Source organism: Rhinolophus hipposideros (genome assembly GCF_964194185.1).
Source record: "Rhinolophus hipposideros genome assembly, chromosome: 6".
NCBI classification, from domain to species: Eukaryota; Metazoa; Chordata; class Mammalia; order Chiroptera; family Rhinolophidae; genus Rhinolophus; species Rhinolophus hipposideros.
In genome coordinates this window covers 8109877-8133618 of record NC_138052.1, presented here as the reverse complement: position 1 = coordinate 8133618, position 23742 = coordinate 8109877, and the positions used below count along the sequence as shown (strand labels likewise).

The 23742-nt window shown below is 43.6% G+C and overlaps 1 protein-coding gene and 1 pseudogene across 3 annotated transcripts in view; one reads left to right on the top strand and one right to left on the bottom strand.

Annotated features, from left to right (window-relative positions):
- Positions 1-23742, bottom strand: part of CLASP1 (cytoplasmic linker associated protein 1) — a 240411-nt gene that overhangs the window by 156793 nt on the left and 59876 nt on the right. For both annotated transcript variants that reach the window (XM_081051108.1, XM_081051107.1), the window contains exons 3-6: positions 8277-8355; positions 6909-7012; positions 5974-6065; positions 3977-4052 (exon numbers count right to left, since the gene is read on the bottom strand). In XM_081051108.1, the coding sequence (XP_080907234.1) occupies positions 3977-4052; positions 5974-6065; positions 6909-7012; positions 8277-8355 (351 nt within the window). The remainder of the gene's footprint in view (positions 1-3976; positions 4053-5973; positions 6066-6908; positions 7013-8276; positions 8356-23742) is intronic.
- On the top strand, positions 12834-19089 carry LOC308498959 (putative ribosome biogenesis protein RLP24; annotated as a pseudogene). Its single transcript has 2 exons — positions 12834-12953; positions 18543-19089. The product of its transcript is annotated as a putative ribosome biogenesis protein RLP24 (transcript).

Here is a 23742-nt window from a genome sequence, read left to right as displayed (position 1 = left end):
TAAATGTAAAATGAAGACATTCTGCAGACACACCAATCTGTGGGTTGACATGAGCTTTCGGGCCAGCAGTTTGGGACCCACAGGCTGTGTGCATAGAGCACGGGACACAATGGCTGTGGGACTAGTATTATCTACATCTTTTAAATCAACATCTTTAACCTTGAAATAACCATTCCTCAGGCTTAGGAAGCTACAGGGTCCGATAGCATTTGAGAGTCTAAACCGCCCTTGAGTCACGAAACACAGGAGAGCAGGTTTTCTTGGTACTACAAAGTACTCCCCTCCGACTAAGAGGGGAGTCTCGGTACCAGCAGCTCAGTACAGGCTGCAGGATAACGTGGTGTACACGTCCACACCAACCCCACAGGGCCCAGCCTCTGCCTACCCTCAAGCTCACCACAAAAAGGAACCCCAACATTTCAGGCCATGAGGACTGTCAAAGACAAGGACGCCACGTGTCAAGCACGACCTACTAGGCTCGACCTGAATGCTTTATAAAATCTGAGGTCTTCACATCTGTGACCTTCCTCTCAGGGTCACTGTGACAGAGGAAGCCATGGAGGCTGGAGAGGCCAGCCACCGCCGGGGCCCACGCAGACAAATGGCAGAGTAGGGAGCTGCCCCGCTGCTCTCTGCATGCAATCCCACAACCTTTTCACTTCGGCGCACTGCAGTCACTGTGGGTGCAAAATAAGGGCTCCCTCCAAAGCCTAAAACTCAAGGGACGGCTTCACTTCCAGGGGGAGGTGGGCACCTGTAAACGGATAGGGAGTCAAACCTACCCTGTCCTCTGAAAACAGCAGCACAGCCCCACAGCCAGCCTGTCCCCAAGAATAGGTGCCACCAGATGTGCCCAGACTGAGGGGCCTCATGAGCACTGCAGACTGGGGCCTACAGCCCCACCCCCACCCCACTTTTCCAGGCCAGTCCCGCCCTGACACAGGCTCCTCTCCTCCCTACTCAGCGCTGTCAACACAGCCCAGTCCAGGTCCAGCTGCAAAGAGCACTGAGATCAACTGTCCTCAGACACTGAAAAATGTCCTTGGGCTTTGAAGATGTGTGTCAAACACCTAATCTAGAAAAAGGACTTCCTATTGTGTATAATGTCTCAGCCCACGAGCTGCCTTGGCTACAGCCACGGCCTGTCCTCCCTGTCACAAGCACGGGCCTTGTTCTGCGAATCCCACCCCATGGAAGGAAAACCTGTCCTCAGCTCAGGAGGCAAAGTGGAAGGCATCACGTGACCCTAGTCCCTTCCCAGCCACTGGTTAATGCAGGGCCACGGGATATCATTCTCGAGAATGAAACATGACAGGAAAGCTGCAGGAAAGCTTCGGGAAAATGTTTCTTCACTCTTGGAAAGAGAAAGACAGGAAACTAAAACACGAGGGAAGAATGAACACAGACTGGGTATTTGATATGAGAAAATAACTCCTTCTTGATGGACAGGAGGGATAATAGTACTAAAGTTAGGATTTTGAAGGGGAAAAAGAAGAGTCCTTATCATTTAGAGAATTTAAGAAATTAAAGGAAACGATGTGTAAGATTTGCTTCAAAATAATGGGATGGAGGAGAGGAAGCAGATGAACCCAAACTGGCCTTGGAGTTGTTGCAGCTCGATGGTGACACACAGAGGTGCACTACGTCATTTTTGGTCTTCTATGTGAGTCTGAACCTGTCCATGAGGACAGCTGAGAACAGGGGAGGGAGGCAGGAAGCAGCAGGCTTTCACGTCCCTGTGCCGTGCCCTGAAGAGCGCTGCAGAGGACAAAGCCCAGGGCTGAGATAGTCTAGACTCTAAGTCTCGGGAAAATCCTGTGCTGCTGACAACGCTGGAGACCCCTTCCTCTATGCGGATGACAGATGCATTTTCCCCACTGCTTAGCAATTCTGAGTTGGGTTTTCAATTACTTGTAGCCAAAAGCATCCTAACCACATGTTCCATACATCTACCTGTGGGCCATACAGGGAAGCTTCTGAGGGGCTTCCCAGCTGAGTCACTCTGCACTCAGACTCACATCGTCTACAGCAGGAGCGCCCACAGAGCTCACAGTTGATGTCAGCGGCCACCTGAAGGGCCAGGAGCAAGCTCTCCACACTGAGCGGATAGCTGAGTGCAGTGTCAGGCGCCGAGTGCAGTGACAGCACAGCCACGACACAACTGTCCTCTCTGGTCTGAGCCGGAACAAGCTAAGAAGGGACATTCACTCACACAGCTGTGGGGTCTACTGAATCCTAAAACTGCTGGAAGGCAGTCCTAGGACAATAATGAGGAGTAATTACAGTCCTGACTCTCAAGGGTCAGAGACCAGCGGGAAACACTGATAAAAACATTAAAATAAACATTAAAATAAAGGCAGAGCACCAGCAACACACACGTGCACGCAGAAGGAGTGCTGAACCCATCGGTATCAGGGCAGCGAGTGGGGAAGTCTCCCGGCAGGAGGAGCTCTAGGACACGCTGGCTGCGCGTGTCTGCACTTGTGTCTACTCCCGCGGCAGATCTGAGCACGCGGATTATCTTCAGAGCTCTCAGGCTGGAACACTGGCTGCGTCTGCCTACTACCGAATGCTGACAGTTGCCCCCAGAGCACCACCTCCTTTCACCCCAATGCTCAGTCTCCCACAGGCCCATCACCTGTGTGGCCAAAGTAAGGAAATGAATTAGGGACAAATAACTTCAACTAGTCAGGACAGCTTTTCTGCCCCACGAAAGGATACCACGTGACAGCAGCAATATCCTCGGAGTGGGACCTCTATAAAGGACTTTTTTCCACAATAAACGAAAATAGAGACAAAACCGGGGGGGGGGGGGTAGAGGAGGCAAAATAATTCATTTCGTTATTTAAAATCTTCTTTAAATAGTTTATTTTTAAATTAATGTTTAATATAAAGTATGATTCGGTAAATAAAAATATCCAGAAATTATATTTCCAACATCATACATCTTCAATGACAGCTGAAGAGAAAGAAGAAAGTAGGTGCTAGCAAGTGAGACCAAGAAAACAGACAGATGGGCAGTGAGCAGGAGAGGTTTGGGACAGAAAGAAAAGCAGAAAAACAGAGCACCAGAGAAGGTGAGAGACCGCAACTGGGGTTAAGGGCAAAGATAAAGAAGAAAGGACACACAACGGCAGGTACCCTCGGAGAAGGACCCGGAAGCTGGTGAAAGCAGGACAGGGCATGACACAGCCCCTCTGGAGGGTGCTTTAACAGCCATCAGTCAAGATTCATGAGATGCCTGTTTCCCACACATATACTTCTTTGGTAAATTCTTATCTCTGTCTTAGCCCCTTTATCTCCTGAAGGGTTTTTCTTATCCATCCATCTGTGACACACAAAAATGAACTAGTGAGAGAACTGGCACTTCTGGAGCCCAGATTTGGAAGGAAAGCTTCCTGAATGGCCTGGTCACCTGGTCACGGATTACCACCTCCTCTCCTACCCTTCAGCTAAGGAGATAGTGCTTTGTTTTCATTTCCTTTCTTTTTTAAATTTAGGTAACATTTACATAAAATAACATCCACAGTTCTTAAGGGTTTAAGGAGTTCCCACAGGGGTATACACCAGTGTGACCACCACCCAAAGCAAAACACAGAACATTTTCAATGCCTCAGAAAAGTTCCCTCCGGCCCTTTCAACTGCCCCTCCACAGAGGCGATTACTGACTTCCAAGAGCACTGATCACTCTCCCCATGCCTACCCTCTTTGGGCTTCAGGGATAGTGACCAGAGTGGTATTATCTTGGATGACATCACTTCACAGGCTAATGAGGTCTCATGTAGACAGCAGAGTGGCTACATTTACCTATATCTTATAAATGCTAATGAGCATTAATGCTAATTATCTTAAATAATAATCAGAGTTCTATAAAGATGAATAGCGTCCCACCCACCTATCAAGCATACACAGAACACCAAAATGCATCTTAATTGTCTATAACCAATTATTATTCTTTCTCATTAAATACACTCACCTGGCTGTTTGGATCTCCAAGTAAATTACATATATGTGGCACAATCTTGCTTAGTGTTAAAGTATGTGCTCCAGAGCTAAAAACAAAAGCAAGGTTTTAGTGTTGGTGAGAACAAAGACAAGAAAGAAGCCACCCTGCCCACATTCACCCCTTCCTCTCCACCTTCACCATCTCACTCCCAGGCTGTCCACTTCCCTTCTTCCCCATGCCTTTCACATCTGGTTCCAAAACAAATGTACCGCGGCAGCCCATTTACACAGCGTTCAAAACCATTAGTGCTTCTCACTGATGTGTCTTCTCCCTGGCACTCAGGGCTCGCCCCAATCTGGCCCCAAACCTGTAAGGCATGCCAGACTCAGCCAGCCTTTCCCAGGCTTGCGTGCCTCACATACAGCTGTCTCTGCATTACATTTGTCATGTAATGGTTCCTGTTCTGCCCAACTCAGTATTCTCAACTAAACTGGAAGTCCCTGAAAGGTCCCCACTTAATTCTCATCTGTGCACAGCTCTCTGCTATAACTGACATTCACTTAGTAAGTGCTGAATGAAGAGAATGAAAAAATGGCTGCAGACGATGCCATCTAAACACTACCTGCTGGAGAACATTTAAGTCATTGACAACTTTTCACGATCATGAACGCTGTCACAAATATTCTTTGGGAACACAACTTTCTCTCGTCATCTGACTGCTTCCTGAGGATAAATTCTTAGAAGTGAAACTACTGTCATCAAAGGCTAGAAACTGTTTAAAAGCTTAGACATATCTGGGCAAATTTAATGGCACTGAAAAGGCTAACACATTAGGAAGGAAATAATTTACATGGTGATATAAACATTGTAATCCCAATTTGTTTCTTAAAATAATGTAACTTCACAGGCTGGAATAAAATGCACCACAGTTAATAGTGATTATCTGAAGGGGGTAGAATTATAGGTAGTAATTTTCTTCTTTATTTTAAATTTTCTCTAACATATACAGTGTCACTTTCATAATCAGAAAAAGTGATTTGTAATTTTAATTTGAAAAAAGCCTCACCTACAAATAAGCACATGAAAAACGTTCAATATCAACGGTCATTAAGGAAATAAAACAACGATATCAGTACACACATATCAAAATGGCTAAAATAAAAATCAGTGATAGCATTCAATGCTAGCAGGAATACGAAGAAACTGAATCATTCATATATTGCTGGTGGGAATGTAAAATGGTACCGACAACTATGGAAAATTGTTTGGCAGTTTCTTTTTAAACTAAATATGAACTTACCAAATGAACAGCAACTGCACCCTTGAGCACTGACCCAACAGAAATGAAAGCTGATGTTGATACAGAAATTTATACATGTGTTCACAACAGCTTTATTTATAATAGCCAAAAACTGGACGTTATTCAATGTCCTTCAACAGGTGAATGCTTAAACAAACTGTGATATGTTTATACCATGGAATTCCCATCAGCAATAAGAAGAAATGAACTACTGTTTAGGCAACAACATAGCCGCAACCTCACGGGAAGTATAATATGTGTGGTGAAAAAACCCAATCTCAAAGGGTTACATTCTGTATGATTCCATTTATGTAACATTCCTGAAATGACAAAATCGTAGAGGGAGGACAGATGAGGGCTGCCAGAGGTTAGGGACTGGCTATAAAGAGGCAGCATGAAGGAGCCCGGGGTGATGCACAGGTCTGTACCTTGACCGCGGTACTACATGGAGCTACACATGTGACAGGACTGCACACACACGTGTGTGTAACTGGAGGAACCTGAATAAGCTCTGTGGGTTGTATTGAGATCCATTTCCTGGTATTGTCATTACACTGCAACTATGCAGGACGCTAACAGTGAGGGAGGGCAGGAGGGGGGCGGGGAGCTGCAGGGCACGTCCCAATACAGTTCTCTGCAGCTCCCTGAAATCTATAGCTATTTCAAAATACGAAGTAAAAGGAAAAAAGCTCAGCCAAGGAAACCCTCAGGCCCTGCCCAGACTTACGCATTGAGTGTGGCAATGAGGCAGACACATGTGCCTTCCCGAGTCCGGAAATTCTTATGCTTGAAGCCTCCCAGCAGCCGGTCCCACACGTACTGCAGAGCAAAGGACAGGTGAAAAGAGAAGAGGAGGAGACTGCTGCAGCCTTTTCTTTATTAATTCGGGCCAACAGAAGAGGGACTTCTCAATAGGTGGTGTCAAATCAGTCCCAGCCGCGACCAGCCCATTCAGTCATCTCAAGCACATACTGAAAAGGGGTGACTTCCATTTGTATGTCAAGTATATTTTTTTTTCAAAATACGTTCCTTTCTATAATTGCATTTAATTCTCCCAAGGACCCTGAAAGGAGATATGGCTGTCCCCATTTTGGGGTGAGGACAGTGAGGCCAAAAGAGGTTGGGTGACTTGCCAAAGATCACATACTCCTACTGCTCCCCCAGCCCGGAACTGCTGTCCCCACTCTCTCCATAAGTCAAACACCTGCTCATCTTTTCATGCTAGTCCAGGTTTTCCGTTCCCTGGGAGGCTGTTTCTGATAACACCCCCACTCCTCCGACAATGGACAGTGGGGCCCTGGAAGGCAGGGCGGTGTCCCTCTGTCCATCTGCCCCAGCAGACTAGGTCACTAGCACACAGGGACCAAGACTCCAGCCAGGCCTCCTGGCTCCCTAGACACCACAGCTGTTCTTTTCAGGGAAACAGAGAATCAGTGACATAAATGAGCTCAGGAGTCTAATGTATTAAACTATGCAGTCCATACCCATGTTAAGTCAAGTCTTATTTACTCAAAGTAACCCTTTGCTATTTATTATGTATTTAAATATCAAGGGGGAGTGCAGATTATATGCTATGAAAATTTTCATCTGAAATACACGAGCTTAGGAGAAATGAAGTCTGTTCACATAGAGTAACCCACTGGTGTTAGCGGAGCACATTACCTGGGGGTTAGCAGCTTGATCCATGATCTTTAGCAGCAGATTCTGGTCTTGCTCCCTGACGGAGTCTTTAGCGTCTCCCAGTCTGTCTATTAAACTTGGCAGCACTGGAAATCAAAATGCAAAATGATCAAATGAACACTGATTTGGGGAGTGCGCAGTCATCAACTGTGGACATTTCAATTAACTGGGAAGACAAAGTCCTGGCCTAAACGATGTGCATCCAACATCTAAAACCACCCATCCCTGCTTTCCTTGTTAAATCCATGGGAGCCACTTTGAGAGTCTGCAAAATCCTTTTTGCATGGCCATACTATTTGTCTTCCTCCTTATCGCACCCTCCGCCAGCCAGCTCCCAACATATTTTTATGCTGGTGAAATATTGGTAAAACAGATGTCAATGGCAGACCTTGGCAAGAAAGACAAAAGGAAATATAGGTGTGGGAGGGGCGGGGGGGGGGGGGTTCCAGAATATTTGCTTGGGGGCAAAAGAAGCAGGCGCTTATGGCTCAATCTATGTTTCATCTACACTATATGTGTTTTTAATTTTATATAACATACACACATGCATATCAGACGGAGTCCAGCTGTCTGCCCCTTCTCCACACACCTGAGTGTGGGCCACTGGGCAGTGCTCCAAGGGCACTTCCAAACCAAAGGACAGCTTACTTTGCTTCTTCTAAGAGTATATGAACCTTTCTTTTACAAGAAGTATTCCTGAACAATTCAGCTAATTTAGGAGGAAAATGGAATGCTATTAAAATGTCAAATTTCTAAAAGGAGAATTTTTATTTGTAGTCAGTTAGTGCCAGAATGGCAAAAGAGTTCTTGACCTCATTTGAAAGGAGCACACTGATCACAAAGCTAACAGGAAACAGTGATACCAACAATAATCATCTGGAAAAAATAAAGCTGTATGGGATTTGCAGGACTTGTCAAAGAAGGAAACAATGCCTCTCAAAGGGGAAGGGTGGGGACAAACGACTTCGTTGGCACTGAAGTGTGATAGCTAATTTGTATGAAAACATAAAAGAATTAGCAGTACTACTTCCTATTGGAACATGAAGGTAGGAAGAAGCCCGCAAAAAGGTGTGAAGGGGTGGAGGGGGTGCCAGGAGATGCAGTGAGGCCGGTGGATCTGGGGGGCGGCCCGAGGGGAAGGAAGGCAGTGGTGCAGCTCCGGCGGGGGGCGGGGAGGGGGGGGGGCTGAAGGAAGAGGCTGGGTGCTGGCCCGGAGGCTGCGAGGACCAGACAGGGGACGGCTGGGAGGGTTGGGCACGGCTAAGTGGAGCGTGTGGGGGGGGCTGAGGGGAGGCTGGGCTCCGGCGGGTGGAGGGTCGGGGGCCCACTCCCCGCTGGCCCACAGCTCACCGGTGCCGATCTGCGCCTTGAACCGGTCCTGCAGCCGGGTGACCAGCGCGGACAGGATGTCCATGCCCAGAAGAACCACCTGCAATGGGAAACACCGGGACCCCATCAGCGGCCGGCCTGGCCCCCAGGCTGTCGCCCAGCAGTTCCCAGGACGCGCCCACGGTTCTGCCTAGGTGTCGTCCCAGAGCCCAGAGAGCATATGCCGACTGGCAGGACTAAATCGGTTATCAAGAGGAGGGCTGCTCCCGTACAGAAAGAGCCGTTTGCAGTTTTAATAGGAAATGGTCAGCGATGAGAAACGAAATAAAACGCAGCCACAGCCTGGCCACACATCCCGGGGGCCAGCCACCGAGGGTGGGGAGAAAACGCGCGCGCGCGCGCGCGCACACACACACACACACACACGCAGGCACGGACGCGCGCCGCGGCCCCGCCCCCTGTTGGCTCAGCCCCGACGAGGGCGCATATGCAAATTGTCTCGCAGAGGCGCGCGGCCTTCTGGGTAAAACCGACAGGCCTCTTGCGCCCTCAGAAGCCTGAGAAAACAAGGACCTTGGTGGTGGTTTGCTTCGGGAGCTGTGGTCGGCATGGGTACACTAGCTACTCGGCGACTAGGCCTGGACTTGCAAATTAGTCACCACAACCTAACCTGGTATTGGCACTTCCTCCGTGCAGCGCATGCACAAAACCCACCAACCATCCTTTTCTTGGGGTTGCGCTACTGTCCAATGAACGAGAAGTGAGGACAGTACTGCTAACGCCTAAACAACACATTCGCATCAGTTAGAGCTCTGCTTTATCTTGGTGCAATTTTTGGAAAAAACAAAAACCCCCTTTTCCACGACTTTGGAGTTTTAAAAAAGATAATTATGATAAGTCGGTTTCTGATATTTAGGCTGTCATTCTACATCATGCCACCAGGTGGTGCACGACGCACAACGTTGATAAAACCTTAACTTTTTGGGTTTTATAACTGTTTCTACCTAGTCTCTTTCTTGACTGGACAGCTCAAATTTATCTTAGTTGTACTTCTGTATACTCACACCTGGTTTGAGTACACCCGTACTTAAGGCTGTATACCTGGTTTGAGGCTACCTGTACTCAACAATATGCAAATAATTCTACAAAGACACCTTCGTACTTCACCATGATCTATCAGACTAAGATCCATTAGCCATCACTAAAACGATGGCCCTACAACCTTGTTTCAGTATAAAGCAGTTCTCCATTGTGCAACCTGATTACATTAAACTTGGTTCAAAAGCAGAGCTGAAGCACAGTCCAGTGCTCATACAGAACAAATAAACAAGACTCAGGTACCAATAATCATCCTAACGTTACATCAGGCAATGATAATTATGATTCCCTGCATCTGCCTAATGACCCTGCATTTTGTAGCTAGTACCAAAAGTAAAACCTGAAGGTTTTTCCATTCAACTTTGAATCTGCTTCACAACTGAAGAAATCTAAAATTTGCCCAATAACAGCACAATACATTAATTGTCCGATATTAAAGGAACTAATTTTAAATGTTTTTATAAAGAGAATATTGGTTTGTGGACAGTTTTTTTTAAATATGGAATGGTATAAAACATTTTACAATAATGACTTTACTCGAGCTAAAGAGGATTAGGTATCACATTTTTACTTCCATCCAAATGTACAGTATGGAATAGAGGGGAGTCCCTCAGCTTTACAGTGACAAACGTGACCTCAGCCAGATGATCAAAGTCAACATCAGCAGTCATAAATCATGTTGACAGTACGTATGCTGGATATGATGTGATTAAAATAGCACTTTCCACCTGGGATCCTTCTCCTCAAAACTGGTAAGTTCAGTCTAATCACAAGAAAACCATGAAATTCCAGTAGAGGGGCATCCTACAAAATGCCTGACAGAACTCTTTAAAACCGTCAAAGCTCGCAAAACCAAGGGAAGTCAGCAATTGTCACAACCAAGGAGACTATGGAAACAGGACAATTAAATGTAATGTGGTGTCCTGGATGTGATCCTGAACAGCTGAAAGGCAGGCAGCCTACACAGACTTAGTTAATAAACCTGTATCAATATTGGCTCATTCACTGTAACAAATACACCATGCTCATGTGATAAGTCAGTAATAGGGAGACTGGCGGTGGGGTCCATGGAGTATTAGCTTCGCAATTTTTCTGTAAATCCAAAACTGTTCTAAAATTTAAAATTTATTTTTTAAGAAAGAGCAGCCTACCAATTCATTGGACTTGACTTCTCCCTGATGAAACGCTAACAGCAGATGGTTGCATTACTGGTTGGGGTGGGAGTGTTATTCATTACAAAAATAGTAATAACGCTGCCTTCAGTTCTCACCACATCCCTTCATAATTCATTCAAGACTGCAGCGTAAGAGGACAATCATATTTTCAGACATGAGAGTCCATGTCAGTTAACCTACCTGTGGAATTTGGGGGAACACAGACTTTTTAAGGTTTTCCAGGATGGAGGGAGGTTTACCCGGTACGTCTGACCAGAAAAGACCTAGGCGGTTAAAATATCACAGTCTTGCCCAGTAGACTGAGGAGTCCAGAGACTCGCTCAGAAGACTAGGCTCCAGAGGACAGAACACAGGCCCAGGCAGCCTCACAGCAGAATGAACAGGTGGACTCTGGAAGGCAGCTGAGGGATGGTGCTTCCTCAAAAAAATAAATACACAATTACTATGTATGATCCAGCAACACCACTTCCGGGTATCTACCCAAAAGAAGTGAAAGCCAGGATTCCAGCAGATATTTGCACATCCAAGTTCCTATTAGCATTATTCACAACGGCCAAAAGGTGGAAACAACCCAAATATCAAACCAAGAATAATACTCAATGAAGAAATGCTGAAAGCTTTCATTTGAGATGGGGAACAAGACAAAAACATCCATTCTATAGCTTCTTTTCAACATGGTCCTAGCTAATACCTTTATGACAAGAAAAAATAAATGTTAAAATTCGCAAAGAAGAAACAAGCATCATTATTAGTGGAAAATATAAACAGGTAATCTGGAAGATCTGTAGATGAATTATAATATTAATACACAAATTTAGCAAAACTAAGACAAAGTCAACATACAAAAAAAATTCAAGGAATACAACAGAAAATGAAAATAAATGAATCAAAGCTACACTCAACCTCACAATAACTAGTGATAAACCTCACAATAACTAGCGAAAAGGCCCGACACAAAGTACACACACATTTGTATGTTCACAAACAAGCGAACATAAAGCGTAACATAAGCAATAAGGTGCACATTTGAATGATTCAAGTAAAAAGAAAAGCAAGAAAGTGATTACCATACGTCAGGCCAGCGGTTCCTCTGAGGAGTGCCAGAAACGTTCTAGGCAAATCAACAGCGTGAGCTTCATTCAACTGTGCCTTGGCGTGTTACGCACTTTCTAGACAGTTCACGATTTTTTTTTTAACGATTCAAAACTAAATAAGAGGGAGTGATCCTGGACCACTGTAAGCCTGTGACAGACCTTGTTGCCTTACTTACTTTCCAAACCACTCGTAAAAGCACCAAAATGGAACCTATCGCAGTTCTCTTTCTAGAGAATGACTCAGTTCGCTGATCCAAGAAATACTAAAATACTTTCCCGCCAAAAAAAGTCCATTAGGTAAAAAGCTAGATAGGAAGAACAGGTCATTTCTTAAGCTTTGGAAGAGTGGACTGGCTAGAGGGGATTCTATTGAAAGTAACCTCACAGGATGATCTGATCATAAATCCCTAACTGGGCAGGTCGTGGTGGGTAGTCACGCCCCAGGCATGTGCCTTCTTTAGTAAAAGGCTTACTTTTGCCTTAAGCAAGCCCTGTCCATTGTTTCTGTGCATCTAGGTTAACACACCTTCGAAATAATCTGTAACCGCCCTCCAGAGAGCACATAATCTTGTTAACAGTCCTGTAATCCGATCCCCACCTTGCCTTCTCCCACCTCCATGTAACCTTCCTCATGTTCCCTCCTTAAATTCAAATGCATAAAAGAAACTGCAAACTGTTATTTACCAAAGCATTCGAGATCTTGCTCCCTGGCATATGTTGTCAGTTTGGCTCAAATAAACTCTTACAAAAATTCTCTACAGATTTGGAGGTTTCTTAGGTCAACAAGAGTAAAAATAATATTTCATACTCAAATTGTATTTTATTGTTTTTAAGGCACTTTTGGGTGAATCTGAGTAATTTCACAACAACCTGAAATGTAGGCTATATTATCCTTATTTTGCAAATGAGGAAAATAAAGACCAAAGAGGTAAGAGAGACACCCAAGTCAAGAAGTTCAGATAGTCATCAAACTGAAAACAAAGCCTAGCCTCCTAAGCCAAGGGCACTTGCAGTCCAGCAAAAACACAGCAATCAAACTCCCCCATGTTTACAGTCCGTTTCATCTCTGTCTAGCTAGTTTAAGACCTTGAGCAATCACCGTACTTCTCGGCCAATACGAGATAACCTCAAAAGTCCGCGGCGTCACCACGCTTCCCTGGTGCTCCCATAATGCTGAGGATAGGAAAGAGCACCAGGCTGTGTAACAGCAGATGTGGGCTGGAATTCCAGCTCCCGCCCCTGCGGGCCAGCAGCGCTGCCGGGTCTCCAAGCTTCAAGCGCTTCGCCGGTCCAATCAGAACAACAATACGTTTACCTTCGGGAATACACATGTGGGTTAAGAGTTTTAACACAAAGCCTGGAATATAGAGGCGCTCAGTAAGGGGGCCTGTTCCCTTCTTTATGAGAGCGCCACTTAAAATAAAAGCATGACTTATTGAGGGGAGAGAGGAACAATTAAAGTGGGTATAAACCCAAAGTAAGGTCGCCCCAAAATCACACCACCCAACAATAATCCTGTTAATATTTTAATGACTATCCAAGACATCTCTGCACATACGCTGTGCATCTCCATTTTGCATAAATAGGTCATATATATATGCACTGTATAGATATACTGTGTGTATATACTATATACATATACACACAGTTATAGATGTATATAGTTTTTCGCTCAGTATGCCATGAAAATCTTCCCAAATGAGTAAGTACAGATTTAAATCCCCATTTCCAGTGACTACTGTATGATATCCTACTATATCTACGTATAATGACTGAACCAACCCTCCAAACCCCTATAGACATTCAGGTGCGGTTAGACTTTTTCATTATTTTAAACAATACCGCGAGGGTATACACTTCCACACATGTGCTGTTATCTCCTTGAGACACATTCTGAAAAGGACAACTGCTGGATCAAAAAAATACACACTGTGCACTTTATTAGCACTATTTTTAACATATTGTACTAGGTGCCCTATGGGACTACTTGCTGCTGACTTCTATACATTTCTTGGTTATTTTAAAAGACTAAATTGCAACCTTATTAAATATGAGGAAATTAATTAGCACTCTACACTGCACTCACTTTCAATTCTAAAAATAAGAGCACAACAGAAATACCCAAAAATGTGTGATACAGTCGCTCAGCATATTCACATGTGGGGGGAACTACTCAAGCAGACTCAGCCCAAGGAGGCTATGGACCCAAAGTCTGCCTGTAGTGGAAAGCCACTGCGGGGTCATCGATGGGGTAGCTCCTGGAAGCAGAGCCCGAGAGGGAGGCTCTGAAACAAGTCACCCAAACTTGTCCTTCAAACTAGGCGCCAAAGGAGTCCCAGGATGCTCGTCCCATAATAACACCACTAGGCAGCCTACATTTTAAATCCCTCTTCTAGAATGATCTCCAGAGCCAGTTTATGAGTCACAAAAGTCTGTTAAACTGTAAGTAATTAATCTCAGATGAATGGGGCTAAGTCCTAGGCTTGTCCCCTATTGTTGGCCATTTTCAAGGCTATTACTGTGGAAAGAACTTAGGGTCATCACACCATCAAACCACTTCATTTTACACCTGAGCAGCTGTAGGCCAGTGAGGCTAGGAGGCAAGGTCTGAACATAACGAGACAATGACAGGCAGGCAGTAACCTTTGTATAAACATCTAGCCCAAGCAACTTAAAGTGTCCGTCGATAGATGAATGCATAGAGAGGTGGTCCATGGTACAATGGAGTATTACTCAGCTGTAATAAAGAATGAAATCTTGCCATCTGCAGCAAGAATGGACACAGACCATCTCAGCCTAAGTGAAATAAGTCAGACATGGAAAAGCAAATACCATATGATCTCCCTTATATATGCAAACTGAAGAACAAAATGAACACACAAAACAGAGACAAACTCATGGATACAGAGAACATTTTGAGGGCTGCCAGATGAAAGGGGGTTTGGGATGATGGGTGAAAAAGGTAAAAGGGATTAAATACAAATTGCCAGTTTTAAAAACAGTCACAGGGATGTAAAGTACAGCACAGGGAATATAGTCAATAATGTTGTAATAACTATGTGTGGTGTCAGATGGGTACTGGACCGATTGGGGTGATCACTTCATAAGTTATATCAATACCCAATCACTATGCTATACACCTGAAACTAACATAACATTGTATGTCAATTGTAATTGAAAAATAAAAAAAAACATTTAAAGAGGATGTTCAGGTATCTCCTAAAACAGAAAAACAAAACAAAACAAAAAACTCAGCTTCCAGTGACGACAGACCAGCTGCACACCTGTGCCCAGTACAGCAGTCACCAGCCACGTGCAGCTACCGAGCAGCTGCAAGGTGGCCAGTGTGAAGAGGAAATACACTTGAAAGTTTACCTAATGTTACTGAATTAGACCTTAATGTTACATGGCTACCGTGTTGGACAGTGCAGCTGAGACGAAGCCTTACAAACTCAAGCGGGTAGAAACGAGGCCAGCGTGTGAGGGGAGCATGGAAACCTGGACACGTCTTAAAGCTCTGGCCACTTGACACCAGGTGGGAATGAAGGCCAGTGTGGCCAGACGTCCATATTTCAAACACTGACAATTTAATTGAATAAATTTTAAAGGGCTGAGGAGCTCAAAGAAAACACATTGTGTGTCAAATCCAGCCAAAGATCCCCAAATCTGCAACCTCTCCCATCTAGATGCAGCTCATCAGCGGGGATCAGGCACCAAAACATTGACAGTTGTCCAAGGTATTAAACAAAGATCCAAGTTTCCCACGTGGGCTCTCAAAATTCTCCCTACTATGCCTTCTAGCCGACCTACGCGTTCCTCTCTCCCAGCAAAGCCAGCCAGCCAGCGGGGCTTACAGCTCTTCCCGTGCCCGAGTCTCCTAAGAGACGCCGTCCTCCGTCCTCCAAGCCCAGGTCCTGATCCCCCAACAGGCCTTTCCAGCTGGCCCGGTCCACAGCCCTTCCCGCCTCTAGATTCTCCCCGGCCAATGCCTGCACCTCTCTCCAGCTCCTTCACGTTCCCGTCACCAATCTCTCCAAAGACCACAAACTACCCTGAGGACAGCGTTCCTTAGACAGTCTTTCTCATCCCCACCCACTTCTCCAGACATAGAAATGGGGGAAATTAACTGTTACCTTGCCTATTCTCTGTATTATCTTATGTAATACTCAGAACAACGCCTTGAGCCAAATACCACATCTATAAATATCCCTACTTTACAGATAAAGAAACAGGCAACTGGCAAGGTCACTCGGCTATTGAGTGGCTCAAATAATATTCATTAAACCATTAGTCTTACAAAAGGGCAAACCGAAACACTAAGTTTGTAATGATACTCGCAAAGTCAAAATCACTTTCACGTATGCTTATCCCAGAGAACCATCTGCCCATTGGCTGCACTTCTGGCAAAAAGTGTCCATTATTCATAATAGCCAGAAAGTGGTAATAATCCAAATATCCATCAACTGATGAACAGATAAACAAAATGTGGTAGATCCATGTAATTAAATACCATTCAACAATAAAGAGGAACAAACTACTGATACATGCTATAATATAGATGAACCTTGAAAACATGATGCTAAGTAAAAGAAATCAGACACAAAAGACTACGTATTGTATGATTCCATTTATATGAAATGTCCAGAAAAGGGTAATCTACAGAGACAAAAAATAAGTGGTTGCTTACAGCTGGGGGTAAGAATGGGAATTGACAACAAATGGGCATCTTTTTAGAGCAATAGAGAAATGTTCTAAAATTGGATTGTGGTGATGGTTGTACAATTCCATAAATTTATTAAAAACAACTGTACACTTAACAAGCAAATTTTATGGTGTGCAAATTATACCTCAATAAAGCTAGGGGGAAAAATCAGTTACTAAGCGTCTAAGACCTTTTATCTGATCTTTCTGATGATTGGCTCATGGAAGAATTCATTATACCTGCCAAAGCCAAGGGTAGGAGCTGCGAGTACTGTGTGGGGAGCAATCCAGCCGAAAGCTCACGCTGTACCCACACCTCAACGGTCCTCTCTGTGGCCCACTAACCACCCGTAGTTTTCCTGAATATGCTCTGCTCTTATTTACATGCTACCCTGTGAAACATTTTGCTTTTCCTCTTCTGCCTGCTCTTGTTCCTCTTTCCAGGCTCACTTCAAGCATCAACTCCAGAGCCCCCCCACACCTGTATCCACCAGCACAAGACAGGAAGCTGTTCCCAGCACATCCACTACACACTGCTCTTCTAACAGCCACTCAGCTGTGACCTCCGGTTTGTTAAACCATCTATTTCTCTAGTGCCTAGAGTCTAGACTGCACGTTTCCTCAGGCAGGTTCCGTATCGTATTCGTCTCTGTATCATCAGCATAAACCATAATGCCAGCAAATGGGGGGAAAGGGGATAGATGAGATGGACGGGTAATAATGTAAACATGAATTAAGCATTCCATTTAACAACCCCAAATACAATGACTGCCATGAAGACATCATCACTTTATCCCACCTGTATCCTTGCTTACACCCTGTTTCCCCTTCTTGTCTCACCATACAACCAGAGTGTCTTTTTAAACGGTAAGTCCTCTCACATCAGTGACACACTCCTCCATTCGAACCCTGCCAATGGCTCCCCACATGGCGTTAAGAGCTAGTCTTTAGAATGGCCTACAAGCACTCACAGCCTGACCTCCCATTCCCTCTCTGAATTCACTTCTGCCCCTCCCCTTTCATTGGCTTCCTGGCTGTTCCTCAAACATTCCAGTCATGCTCCCCTTTCCACTTGACGCGCTCTCTCTGCCTGGAATGCTCTTCCCCAGGACATCCACCCAGCGTGTCCCAGCATCTCAAGTCTTTGTTTAAATGTCACCTTCTCAGCCAGACCCACTCCCACCACCCTACTGAACACTGTGGGTATGGACATACATGGACTCCCTCGACCCATTCTGCTTTATTCTTCTCCAGAGCTCTTAGCACTTTCCAATAGTGTATAAAATTCACTCGGTTAACTTGCTTATTGGTCCTTTCCCCAAGTAAAATGTAAGCATCTAATTTTCTACTGCTGTCGTCCAGAACCCTACATGTTGAATTAATGAATGAACCCCACTGATGTATCCTACTGCTCACTTAGAAAAGTATCTTTCCCCCAAATTCAAAATTAGGTTGAAAATGAAAGAATCACCTCTGACCTAACTCACCCCTTCTGTACATCCTTATGCTAAAAACTTAGGCCAAAACATAAACACAGAAAGCAGTAGAACTAAAGCACTGTGAAAGTGGTGGCACCACGTAAGAAGCCGGCACGAGGTCAACAGACCTGGATTCTCATTCTGCCACCAAACGACTACAGGCGAGTCACTTCTCTCCGGACCCCCATCTACAAACCTACAATGAGTGTCTAAGGCCCTGGAAGTTCTATGGTCTGAATTCTGTTCTGCACTCCCCGCATTCTGCAGTGCTGCTCACTGGGAATGCGTTGGTCCCAGCTGCTGGAGCGTGGCCCAGGCTCCCTCATCTGCCTTTCCCAAGAGCACGTGATGGAACTCACTCCTGCCCAGTTGGCAGTTCAGACGCTAAACTGTGCCTGTCTCAGCTGATAGCTTAAAGCAGTGAGTGACTCTAAATTATTTTGATTGTACATCCCTATTAGAATACCTAATAAGTATATTTATTAATAATCAAACAATCTACTGTTAAGCAGCTATACTGTAAAATTATAAAATATATGCAAAATAGCACACTTGTGAAAATGACTGACAAGCCATGCAGAGGTGCCTTCCCACCCCCACCGTGAAGCCCACTACCTAAAGGGTAACAGCAGCATTCCCTGTGAAAAGCTTTACCTTAGCCCAACTGGAAATGAGGGGACGACAGAACAGAGAGAAATCCTCTAGGTTCCTACCTCCTAGAAGCATCTCACTGCCAACCAGGTAAAGAGTGACAGTGAAAACGGTATCCTTCCGGGTGCTGGGTACCCACGCGCACCGTACACAGAGAAGTGTCATTGCTGTTTGGGGCCCATACACCCGGCCACAGCATGATGTCTGTCCACAGCAATTCCAAGGTGTTCAGATTCTGTAAATCCAAGTGTTGTATAAACTTGAAAAAGAAGCGCAGACCTCGCAAGGTCAGTAAAGCATTCTGTAAAGAAGCTGGTAAAGAGTTTACAGCGGATAATTCCTTTGAATTTGAAAAATGTAGAAATGAACCAGTCAAGTACCAATGAGAGCTGTGAAATAAAACTACTGATCCAATGAAGACAGTTGAAGAGCTCAAACAGAAACGCCAAGCTAAATTTCTAATGAACAGGATGAAGAAAAAGAACTACGGAAAGTTCAGTACATCAAAGAAGCAACACATTCATCTCATCCAGGCCCCTTTTGCATGCAAAGGAAAGCAGCTGGAAAACAAAACGTACAGAAATTACAACAGGATGTGGACATGGAAGTTATTTCTGAAAATCTTAACTGTCTGTAACCATTTCTATGAGTGCACTGGAAAATCTCCTTTAGAGACTTAGAACATCTAAATTACTGACTTTTTTTTTACATTAGGTGACTCAAATGAAAGGTGATTAAAAATACACGTACATTGCTATCTGCAAAATGTCAGATATTATGAGTGCTAAACTTCCTCTCCATGTTCAACGTTCACTGATAAATGTACCTACATAAATCATGAAAATTCTGTAAATACAGAAGTGAATTGTGGACATAAAATGATCATGTCACTTGCATAATGGCACGAGGCAGCATTTACGTAATAACTAATGACAAAAATTAATGGCTTTTGATATATAAAATAAAATTATCTTTGCAGAAAAAAAAAATCTTCCTAGTCCCTCAGACTTCAAATTATGAAGAATTTCAGGGGCAGCCAGTTAGCTCAATTGATTAGAGAGTGAGCTCTGAACAACAGAGCTGCTGGTTCAATTCCCACATGGGCCAGTGAGTTGCACCCTCCACAACTAGACTGAAGACAACGAGCTGCTGCTGAGCTTCTGGAGGGGCAGCCGGATGGCTCAGTTAGTTAGAGCACGAGCTCTCAACAACAAGGTTGCCAGTTCAACACCATGGGATGGGGGACTGCTCCCCCTAGAACTAAAAATTGAAAATGGCGACTGGACTTGGAGCTGAGCTGTGCCCTCCACAACTAGATTGAAGGACAATGACTTGACTTGGAGCTGATGGGTCCTGAAAAAAACCACCACACTGTTACCCAATAAATTTTAAAAATAATATTAATTTCAGAGCTAGCCAAATTCTGTCACACTGCTCAGAATGTGTTATAGGAATAATCCTGTGAACCAAAGCTTTCAACATGGCCTGGGTACCTTAAGAACATTTTATGAAATATCAATCTACTGCACTGCACCAATCAGAAAAACTACTGCCGAGAGTACCCGATGGCCATCCTTCATCTGAACTCAGTGAGAAAGCTTTAAGGCCACTGTGATGGAGGTACACAGGATGAGGACCATACCTGGTGAGAAGTACAAACCACACAGCTCAAGACAAACCCAGCAGAAGGCTCAATCTTCAGAAACCCCGTATTTGGGAGTAAAGGTGAGGTCAAAGCAGCAGACAAAGAATAGGCTTTGGAGTGAGGAAAAAAACTAGGGTTAAAAACGTGGCATCACCATACTCACGAGCCATGGGACCTCAAGAAGGTTAACATCTCGAAGTCATGCCCCATTACCTGTAGAATGAGACACCTAATGCTGTATGTGCAGGGGAGGATGACTGAAACAATCTACTTAAACCAGCCAGCACAGCGACGCACATACAGCAAACATGGCCTTTGTCCTTCCCGTCATTCCTAGGTAAAAATCAAGGAGTATTTGCAAACATTGGGCTAACTGAAATAAGCCAGACACAAAAGAACACATATTGTAAGATTCCACTTATATGAGGTACCTAGAATAGGTAAATTCTTAGAGACAGAAAGTAGGATAGTGATTCGCATGGAAAGGATGGCAGAGAAGGGGTTGTGAGAACATGTGAGAATGTGCTAGAATGTAGTGACCAAAGCCCAATCACTCGAGGACCACCCAAGTGTGATGTAGCAGACAGAAATTCATGGACTTACGAACTAAATTCAGTATTTTAAACCAGTTTTAATAGAAAGTTCTTTTGCTTGGAACTGGGGTAGGTGTCAGGTACTGGGGTATGCTGACCGCCATTTGCAATCAATCCCCAGAAATCTTAACACAACTGGAATATTGTAATTGTCCATTACAAAACTCAAGTGCCTTCCTTATCATAAGCACCCAAAATATTTGTGAAATAAATGGATTACACTGCCCTGGATTTTTCTGGAGAATGGAAGAAGGGAAACTATGAATAATAAAGGTGTAGGAAGGAGTATTGAGGTGAGGGAGAATCCCAGGGAAGAAAAATGAGATAACAAAGCCTCGCACCAAAAAAAAACCCCAGTGTAAGGAAAAAAAGAAAAACTTGAACTCTCATTTCTGCTTCTTATTATGAGTATTATCTATTAGTAACTAAAGAAATGGAGGAAACATCTTTCAACACATGAAAAGTATCCTATTAGAAACCAACAGCACGCGAGACTGAAAACACCTGGGGCATTCCCATGGGAGCTGGGCACAGGACCAGGATACAGGATACTCCGGTTACCATTCCAACAAGCCTTAGCAATATAGTAAGAACAGAGAAAGAATAAAGAGATAAGGGAAGTAAAAAATAAGTTATTATTTGCAAGTTATAACTGTCTACTAAGAAAATCTAAGAGAATCACCTGAAAATTAGAACCGACAGAGCTCAATGCCCAAATCTCACACAAATATAGTAAAATCTATACCTTTTCAGTATCTCTATAAGAACCAGGAAGGAAGTTTAATGGGGAAAAAAAAATTCTCAACTCCAACAAAAAACATGCAGTAATTAGGACTGAACTCTAAGACTTATATGAAGAAAACTAAAAATTTTACTAACGGGTATTAAGAAGGCACAAATAAATGAAGAGAAATGTCATATTTCTAACAGGGGAAGAATAAAAATAAGTAAAAAGAAACAACAAACTGAGCAAAAATAATCTGTAAAATACACAATGAAGGATTATATCCATGACATAAAGAAATCTACACATAATTAAGAAAAAGACGAACACAAAGATTGTTAAATAGGCAAAAGATATCTAACAGATAATTTATTCTATAAAACACCAATAAAAATTAAAAGTTGCTCTGTATCTCATTTGTATCCAAAGAATTGCAGATCAAAATAATGATATGCCATTTGTAACCTATCAGATATAACTTTTAAAAGATTAAAAACCTGTTTTTGGAGGGTTCAGAGAAATAAACATTAGCATAAACTGCTTACAAACTTGGTAACTGTAAATGACACAGCATTTTGGCATACAATTTGGTATCTATCAAATTTTTAATATGCATAAACTTTGACCCAGCAAGTTCATCTCTAGAAATCAATTTCAGAAACATTAACACAAGTACACAAAATAGTATAGTGTACATACAACAATCGTTACCACAGCATTATTTTGTAAAAGGAAAACATTAAAAATAAGCCCCCAAATCCACCAGTACACAACTGGGTAAATTGGTTACATATGGAGGTATGTTATTCGCCTAATTAAAAATAATAATGAATACACTAACAATGAACAATCCAAAAATGATTATTAAGAAGACAATTCCATTTATAATAGCACCAAAAAGAAAAAAAAGGCTTAGGAATAAATTTCACAACAAAAAAAAGTGCAAATCTTGTACCCTGAAAACTACAAAATACTGTTGAAAGAAGACCTGAACAAATGGAAAGACATCCTTTTCACGGAACAGAACACGTAATATTATTAAGAGGACATTACTCCCTACATTGGTTCAGTGCATTTGCTATCCAAATTCCAGCGGCCTTTTTCTGCAGAAAATGACCTGAAAAAAATTTTCGAAGGTGACTGTAAAAGATAGCAAGCTGGAGAACAATATGTACAGTACAACGTATTTGTTTCAAAAAAGTATATGCAATGTTTGTGTGCAGGGCTGTTTGTATTAAAGGGGACAGGCCTTTCACCTTGTGCTGCATACATGTCTGTATTACGAAATTTTCACAAGCACATAAAATTTTGTAGTTTAAGATAAAGTCACAATAAAATACTGTTTAATGTTTAAAATTTTTAACAAATAAATTTAAATTCCCTGAGAGGCTGCCTGCCAGAAAGGAAGAGAAGGAATGAATGGAAGCCAGGCTAGATGCACGGGGATTCATTGTAACAATCTCTCTCTCTCTCCTTTTGGGTAGGTTTGAAAATGTTCATAATACAAAGTTAAAGAAGAACAACAGAGGTGCCTATATCTTTGATCTTGCAGATCCATCTCTCCTAGTTACCGAGGAATCAGGATTAACACTCATAACGAATGTGCTGGGCAGGAGAATCCCTCACTGCACAACGTACCCTAACGCCCTCTTTCCCCTGAAAGCCGCAGTGATCGACAAGAGTGCCGTATAGGGCACTGATCTTACACAACCGCGGTCACAGGAACACTCAGAAACAAAATAAAACAATCAAGTATTTGGAGTTCAGATGAGCATAAGCGAGCACAGACTTCTGAAATATTTAAATATCGGACTTCCTAAATAAAGGGTAATGCAGGTATTTAAAGGGTTAAAAAAAGATATAATTAGTATGTTCACTATTTTCTCTTGTGGAAAATCATCGGTTTCCTCCCATGGCTGGAAGATCTAAAGGGTCGTTTCACGTCTGCCGGCACCAGGACGCTAAAACAGAGGTAGAGTGGTTTTCATTACGGAATCAGCAGGTCACAGGAAAAGGACTCAAGGCTTCATTTACGTTAGGGCTTAATGTAAGATGAGGTGTTCTTGTGTTCTGTGGTTTCCCTCGGGGTGAAAGGGTTTTTCATCCGCCGGTGGCACTACTGTGTCCCTGCCGGTTGCAACATAAAATGGATTTCTTTACCATGGACCGGAGTGAAAGAGAGTGAAAGAGCCCGCTGTGCAGCTGCCTTTCTCTGCCTCCGTAGAGCACAGCTCTGGGCTAGACACAGCACAGGAACCAGGCAGGCGGACGATAACCGCCTCCTATCCAACACCCGCCCAAATCCTGTCTGTCTTTTAAGATCCCAGT